Source organism: Aplidium turbinatum, chromosome 14 (assembly GCF_918807975.1).
Source record: "Aplidium turbinatum chromosome 14, kaAplTurb1.1, whole genome shotgun sequence".
Taxonomy (NCBI): domain Eukaryota; kingdom Metazoa; phylum Chordata; class Ascidiacea; order Aplousobranchia; family Polyclinidae; genus Aplidium; species Aplidium turbinatum.
In genome coordinates this window covers 5,450,272-5,459,065 of record NC_137485.1, presented here as the reverse complement: position 1 = coordinate 5,459,065, position 8,794 = coordinate 5,450,272, and the positions used below count along the sequence as shown (strand labels likewise).

Genomic DNA, 8,794 nt, shown 5'->3' with positions numbered 1-8,794 from the left:
TGCCATAGTGTTTCAACTTGTTCAATAATATGTGGTGGTTTACAGTGTCGAAGGCTTCGGTTAAATCCAGGAAAATTATACATGTATTGTGTCCGCATTGTTATTTTTAAAAACAAAAGAACCATTATTCTTTTCAATGTTACACTAAGCAGTCTTTTTGCGACATGTTGCAGTATATAAAAAAATAAAAACAAACCTGAAACACAAGTAGACTACCAAACGGAAATAGGAAAGGTTCAATAATGGTTAACAGTGAAAATATTAATTATCAAAACAATCACAGGTTGCAGTCTATATTCACGAAAGCAAGGTTGTTGGCATACAGTTTAAATACATTATTCTCATTCAAAAGTTCATTCTTATTCATTTTATTAGCAGTTCGATAGCTTCGTCGAAACTTGCTGCCATTGTTGTTTGGCGCCTTTACTTTGTGGATCCGCAGTTAAGAGTCTATGCTAGGGCACAAGTCTTTTAAATCCATACTTTACTAAGCAATATAGACTGTAGTGCAACATCAACATTTCCTCAATTAGACGTCTAATTTGTTAATAAGAAAGTTATCTTGCAAACTAAAGTAAACAACAGAATTAAACCAGCAAGGAAACTCAAAACAAACCTACGGCAATGTGACAAAAAAAAATCAGAAAACAAAAATATATGTTGCATAAAGCAATATCAAGTCATGGTGTAGTTTGAAATTCAATCAAAGATTAATTATTGTCGGGTTATAACGTGTTCTCAATAAGTATAAAAAATACCACAAACGACTCCTGTCCAGAAACACAGGAAACAAATCACAAAAAGTTATACAGGGGACGGCAACCTACGGCCCGCCAAGGAAAATCATCCGGCCTGCCGCCGCTTTACAAATTATAGCAGCCCATTATATGTCCTGCCTACAGGGCCTCTGTGAGAAATTTTACTAGGGGTACTGTACGAAGAGTCATTCCGGCCCTAAACTTCAACAACTAAATTTCACACCGAGAGTGCATCACTGCTTGACTTCTATAAAATTTCTTGAGTGGAAACAATATCCCAAATTGATTAATCATGCCAAAAAAGGGGGTCATTATTTGGCAGCATTTACGCATGTAAAAATCTATTTTCGTCAATGAAACTCACCAAGAACAACTTGAGAACAACATTTTTTGACGACCACTTGCAAGATGTCATGCTTCTTTCCATATCCAATTTACAGCTTGAACTTCAAAAACTTTCAAACCAAAACAACTGCAAAATCTCACATTAATGTTGTTCTAGCAATAAATGTATGTTATATTTTGTAATTTTGTTAATGAAATCAGGACTTAGTCTGATTAAATTTTATAAATTCGAAAGTTGTGACAACGTTATAAAAAAATAATTTGTTAATGGAAAATGTGAGCTACGGTCTGCCAAGACTTTGTAAATTTTGGTTTTGGCCCTCGGTTAATAAAAGGTTGCCGATCCTGTTATATAATGATTAGCAATACAAAACATTCAAAAATATCACAAGCGATAATCTATATTCATAGTAACAAGGCAGCATACAAAGTAATCCCAATCAAACAAAACAATCTCTTAATATCTATTCACCAAAAACAAAGGAAAAGCAGACAAATAGTTAACATAATAATAAACAAATAATAACAAATAAATCACATTCCTATAACTTTCCTCCAGAGTGTTTCTCCATCTTCTGACTATTCAAATTGCTAACACATGGAACCACTTTTTCACATAGGCCTACGACTATGTCCTACATCACATTTTGGCTTTTCACCAGTGTCAATTCACATATGCCGTTTCAGGTTACTGACCTGTGCATTGTGCAAACGATTTCACACACAAGTCACATTTTTATGGCTAATCACCAGTGTGAATTCGAATATGCCGTTTCAGGTTACTGACCTGTGCAAACGATTTCGCACAAACGTCACATTTATATGGCTTATCACCAGTGTGAATTTGCATATGCCTTTTCAGGTGACTGACCTGTGCAAACGATTTCTCACACACGTCACATTTATATGGCTTATCACCAGTGTGAATTCGCATATGACATTTCAGGTGACTGACCCGTGCAAACGATTTTGTACACACGTCACATTTATATGGCTTTTCACCAGAGTGAATTCGCATATGACCTTTCAGGTTACTGACGAGGGCAAACGATTTCTCACACACGTCACAAATATATAGCTTTTCACCAGTGTGAATTCGCATATGACCTTTCAAGTTATCGATGAGGGCAAACGATTTCTCACACATGTCACATTTATATGGCTTTTCACCTGTGTGAATTTGCACATGACGTTTCAGGTCACTGACCTGTGCAAACGATTTCTCGCACACGTTACATTTATATGGCTTTTCACCAGTGTGAATTCGAATATGACCTTTCAAGTTACCGATGAGGGCAAACGATTTCTCACACACGTCACAATTATATGGCTTTTCACCTGTGTGAATTTGCACATGACGTTTCAGGTCACTGACCTGTGCAAACGATTTCTCGCACACGTTACATTTATATGGCTTTTCACCAGTGTGAATTCGCATATGACGTTTCAGGTTATTGGCCTGGGAAAACAATTTCTCACACACGTCACACTTATATGGCTTTTCACCAGTGTGAATCATTTCATGCCGAATTAAACTACTATGTTGTGGAAATGATTTTTCACATAAATCACAATTGTATGGCTTTTCACCAGTGTGACTTCTCTCATGAATTTTCAATTTCACCACTTGTTCTTGGTTATTGATTCCATATGGTTCACAATCTTCAAGCTTTACCAGAATTGCTTCACTTTGATTCATGGTGAAGTGAATGGTTGTTTTGAATTAGTGGTACATTACCGATGGTTGACCAAACAAAAGACTTATATACAAAGTATGAAAAATATTGCAGGATAAACAGCCTATTATATAACCTGAAACACAGGTAACAAACTGTGAAATATTCAATATTGGTAAACAGTGCGAATAATCGCATAGTCGAATACTTATCTCCAAAAATATCGCAAGTTAAATTCTATATCCATAAAAGCACAAACCATGCGCACAAAAGTGACATCTTGAAAAGTAATAATTATATTACACAAATTTTAACGAAAGCACAGTCTTTTATTTCCATGTTACGCAAACTAATACAGTATAAAGCTTGGGTAGAGTTTGCTTTGTTGAACCATAGAGAAATAAAACAAAGTAACCTCAGCGAGTTTAACATGATGTATATATACATTACATGCACAAGTATAACATAATTAAAAATAAACTCTAACGTTTTCAACACGTACGTATCTGTCCAAACAATATGAACAGCAGATGGAATCTGTCCGAGAGCGTCCTCGGAGAAGCCGAAAACCTCCAGCAAGATTCGCTGATTTAAGCTCAGTTTGTTTTAATTTCTGACCATCACAATGAAAAAACAAAATATTACAAACATAGCAGAGGTCTAGAAAAAGGTAGAAGAGACAAAACACGAACGTTATAATGTGCATGATACCAAAGCAGGAATACCAGTTTAAAATATGGCACGGTCGCAACACCTGAATAAAATTTTTACAAATTTAGAAAAAAAAGAGAGGGGAAAAAAGGCTAGTGATTTTTTTTAACAATTTATGAGTAAAAATAAATAAACAAAAAAAAATAACACAAGCCAATTTTTTTTAATTTTTAAGATAAGATATAGCAATAATGCTTATTTATCAGCTCACTATCGAGTAATGATACAAGTGTCCGGTATACAATGAGGGACATCATGCTATGTTATAATGATGTAACCTACTGTGTTGCAGAATTTTGTGCCGTGAATAACTGAATATCATTTTTAAGGCAAAAATGAAAGATTAGGCTACAATTAGGCTAAAAGCGAATAGCAGAAATTGTTATATTGCACAATGTGCAGTAGTTTACATGACCTTAAAACGGCACCATTGCCCCACCATCAACAAAAAAATTGAGGGCAGGGAAGGCATCCTCCCTCCTAATCCCCTGCTTCCGGCGCCCCTGGCCTAGCCTACGCGCATTCAAAACAAAACTACGACTCTGGGAAAGTCAGCTGGAAAACGCAAATTATGCTTTCTTTGCTACACTGCAGAAGAACAAACCTACGAGCAATACGTTATTTGTTTCTATGATACAACACATTTTCATCCCGCTTTGGTGACATTCGTTCTCTCGAAAGTAACATTAAAGTATTAAGTCCTACTCCATCTGATGCACAGATGGATACAATGCAGAAACGAGCTATAATTGAAATTTCACGCCGAGAGTGTATCACTGCTTGACTTCTATAAAAATTCTTGGGTGGAAACAAAATTCTAACTTGATTAATCATGCCAAAAAAGGGGGGTCATTATTTGGCAGCACTTACGCATGTAAAAATCTATTTTCGTCAATGAAACTCACCAAGAACAACTTGAGAACAACATTTTTTGACGACCACTTGTAAGATGTCATGCTTCTTTCCTTATCCAACTTACGGCTTGAATTTCAAAAACTTTCAAACCGAAACAACTGCAAAATCTCACATTAATGTTGTTCTAACAATAAATGTATGTTATATTTTGTGATTTTGTTAACAAAATTAGGAGTGACAACTTCATAAAAAAAATAATTTGTTAATGGAAAATGTGAGCTACGGCCCGCCAAGACTTTGTAAATTTTGGTTTTGGCTCACGGTTAGAAAAAGGTTGCTGACCCTGTTATACGACGATTAGCAAAACAAAACATTTAAGTGATAATCTATATTCATAGTAACAAGGTAGCATACAAAGTAATTTCAATCAAACAAAACAATCTCTTAATATCCATTCACCAAAAACAAAGGAAAAGCAGACAAATAGTTAACATAATAATAAATAAATAATAACAAATAAATCACATTCCTATAACTTTCCTCCAAAGTGTTTCTCCATCTTCTGACTATTCAAATTGCTAACACAAGGAAACACTTTTTCACATAGGCCCACAATCCCACATCACATTTTGGCTTTTCACCAGTGTCAATTCGCATATGTTGTTTCAGGTTACTGACCTGTGCAAACGACTTCGCACACACGTAACATTTCTATGGCTTATCACCAGTGTGAATTCGCATATGCCGTTTCAGGTTACTGACCTGTGTAAACGATTTCTCACACACGTCACATTTATATGGCTTTTCACCAGTGTGAATTTGCATATGGCTTTTCAGGTGACTGACCTGTGAAAACGATTTCTCACACAAGTCACATTTATATGGCTTTTCACCAGTGTGAATTCGCATATGTTCTTTCAGGTGACCGACCCATGTAAACGATTTCTCACACATGTCACATTTATATGGCTTTTCACCAGTGTGAATTCGCATATGACCTTTCAGGTGACTGCCCTGTGCAAACGATTTCTCACACAAGTCACATTTATATGGCTTTTCACCAGTGTGAATTCGCATATGACGTTTCAGGTTACCGACCTGGGCAAACGATTTCTCACACATGTCACATTTATATGGCTTTTCATTAGTGTGAATCATTTTATGCCGAATTAAACTACTAGGTTGTGGAAATGATTTTTCACACAAATCACACTTGTATGGCTTTTCACCAGTGTGACTTCTCTCATGAATTTTCAATTTCACCACTTGTTCTTGGTGATTGATTCCATATGGTTCACAATCTTCAAGTACTTCAAGCTTTACCAGAATTGCTTCACTTTGATTCATGGTAAAAGGTGAAGTGAATGGTTGATTTGACTTAGTGGCACATTAGCGATGGTTGACCAAACAAAAGACTTATATACAAAGTATGAACAATATTGCAGGATAAACAGCCTATAACCTGAAACACAGGTAACAACCTGTGAAACATTCAATATTGGTAAACAGTGCAAATAATCGCATAGTCGAATACTTATCTCCAAAAATATTGCAAGTTAAATTCTATATCCATAAAAGCACAAACCATGCGCACAAAAGTGACATCTTGAAATGTAATAATTATATCACACAAGCTTTTAACGAAAGCACAGTCTTTTGTTTCCATGTTACACAAACTAATATAAAACATATAATTGAACTACAGTATAGCTGATGGAGCTTCAAATAATAAACTTAAGAGAAGATTTTACACACATCACAGACAAAAGCTTTTTCACAAGAATGCAACGTCAACTTAAAATAATGTGGAAAGTATTTACAACATATACAATGTACATACATCACACATGTGTGGGTTTTTTTGCTAACAATGATGTGAAATCAAACGTTATTGAGTCTTTGCTTCATTTTCTTCCAGAAATGGACAATGCAAAATTAGATTGCATTCAAAACCCATTTGCAATGCTAAAACAAAGTAGACTGCCAAATACCTCTTTCCTAACTCTTAGGAAGAACTCGCTGGTGTAATTTCTGACTCTAAGTTGTGGCTTGAAGTTTCTGGAGAGAGAGAGAAATAACTTTATTTGCCAATCAGATTCTATAATAGTACGATACACAATAAGCTTACATCACAACAACAAACAGTTCATGAACATAGAGGAACGCATAAGTACGCTCAGTGTTAACAAATTCAATCTGATTAACCAGGAGCAGCAAAAGACCGTTTGGTCGTCTAGTCAGCTGCTCCCAACTAGTCATTAATGAAGACACTGTAAATGGATTGAAGAAAGCACTCGAATTGGCTAATGGCATTGAACAATGAACGGCAATAATTCAGTGTTTGATATAGCCAACTTAAACAGCGTAATTGTTTGTAGAGGTAGGCTAAGTTGCTTTTCATGTAGGCAACTGGTTTGTCGTCATTTTCAAATAATGTAATTTTAGTTCATCACTGAAGGCTTTGACGTTGGAAAATATGGGATTTTATTCCATACTTTTGGACCTTGCACTTTGAGGCTAGAGCTTGACTTCTTCGTTTCAACTCTTGGCAAAAAATACTTATTTTGTTGAGAAGATGTTGTGTTATGGTAGTGTATTTCTCGTTGAGTTTGGAAGTATCCAGTAAAGATTGTTCACTTTTGTACTTAAACATAATTTTTGCAATTTCATGTTTATAGATGAGGTTTACAGGTGGTACACAACACTTTTGATAGAGCGGAGCTGTGTAGTCATTCGTTCGCTAAATGTTATGGCTCGTATGATTCTGTTTTGCAATTCTAATATTCGATTTAATTGTTTTTTTGAAGCTGAACCCCAACTGACGATTCCATAGCTAATAATAGTATGGGCCATTGCAGTGTAAAGGCTCAGTAACACTTTTCTGTTCAGGTATTTTCTTATTTTGAAAAAGGTTTCAGAAATTTAAAAGTCTTTGGCATATGTCATCAATATGCACTTTCCAATCTAAATTCTCGTCAATGTTAATTCCGAGGTACTTTGCAGAAGTTGTTCTATAAATAATATCATTTGCGTTAACTTGTATTTTAAATTGTTTATAATCAAAGCTTTTTGTTTGATGCTCTTCTAATAGTAAGAATGATGACTTAGTGTAATTTAAAGTTAGTTTGTTCGCTTTTAACCAGTCATTGATATGCAGCATTTCTTTGTTTAGTTATGTTTACTTCCTCTTGAACAGCTTCCAATGTTTTACCTGGGGTAAAAAGAACTGTGTCGTCAGCACACAGCCTAACACTCATTTTAGTACTGCATGGCAAGTCGTTGATATACAGAAGAAAAAGAAGTGGGCCTAGCACCTAACCTTGTGGTATTCCGCAAGTAATATCTTTAAGGTCTGATAAAGTGTCTTCATGTTTTATAAACTGCTTTCTTTGAGACAAATACGATAATAATTTATTCATTTGTTCTCGAATGCCATAGCGTTCCAACTTGTTCAATAATCAATAATATGTGGTGGTTTACAGTGTCGAAGGCTTTGGTTAAATAATCCAGAAAAAATTATACATGTATTGTGTCCGCATTGTTATTTTTTAAAACAAAAGAACCATAAATCTTTTAAATGTTACACTAAGCAGTCTTTTCGCGACATGTTGCAGGATCCAAAAAAACAAAAACAAACCTGAAACACAAGTAGGCTACCAAATGGAAATAGGAAAGGTTCAAGAATGGTTAACAGTGAGAATATTCATTATCAAAACAATCACAGGTTGCAGTCTATATTCATGAAAGCAAGGTTGTTGGCATATTGTTGAAGTTGAAATAACGTTTTAAATCAAAAATAAGTCAAAAAATTCTTATTCAGTTTAAATGCATTATTCTTATTCAAATGTTTATTCTTATTCATTTTATCAGCAGTTCGATAGCTTTGTCGAAACTTGCTGCCATTGTTGTTTGGCGCCTTTACTTTGTGGATCCGCAGTTAAGAGTCTATGCTAGGGCACAAGTCTTTTAAATCCATACTTTATTAAGCAATATAGACTGTAATGCAACATCAACGTTTCCTCAATTAGACGTCTAATTTGTTAACAAGAAAGTTATCTTGCAAACTAAAGTAAACAACAGAATCAAAACAGCAAGAAAACTGACAACAAACCGACGGCAATGTGACAAAAAAAAAAACAGAAAACACAAATATATACTGCTTAAAGCAATATTAAGTCATGGCATAGTTTGAAATTCAATCAAAGATTAATTATTGTCAGGTTAGAACGTGTTCTCAACAAGTTCAAAAAATACCACAAACGACTCCTGTCCAGAAACACAGGAAACAAATTACGAAAAGTTATACAGGGGTCGGCAACCTACGGCCCATCAAGGAAAATCATCCGGCCTGCCGCCGCTTTACAAATTATAATAGCCCATTATATGACCTGTTAACAGGGCCTCTGAGAAAATGTTTCACTAGGGGTACTGTACGAAGAGTCATTCCGG

At 35.2% G+C, this 8,794-nt stretch overlaps 1 protein-coding gene across 1 annotated transcript in view; it reads right to left on the bottom strand.

Moving 5' to 3' along the window:
* The window catches only part of LOC145782835 (uncharacterized), a 51,083-nt gene continuing 42,289 nt past the window's right edge, over positions 1-8,794 (bottom strand). The window contains 3 exon segments of the mRNA XM_082594600.1: positions 1-2,641; positions 2,731-2,735; positions 5,108-5,610. Coding sequence (XP_082450726.1) covers positions 1,846-2,641; positions 2,731-2,735; positions 5,108-5,610 — 1,304 coding nt within the window. The 3' untranslated portion in view covers positions 1-1,845.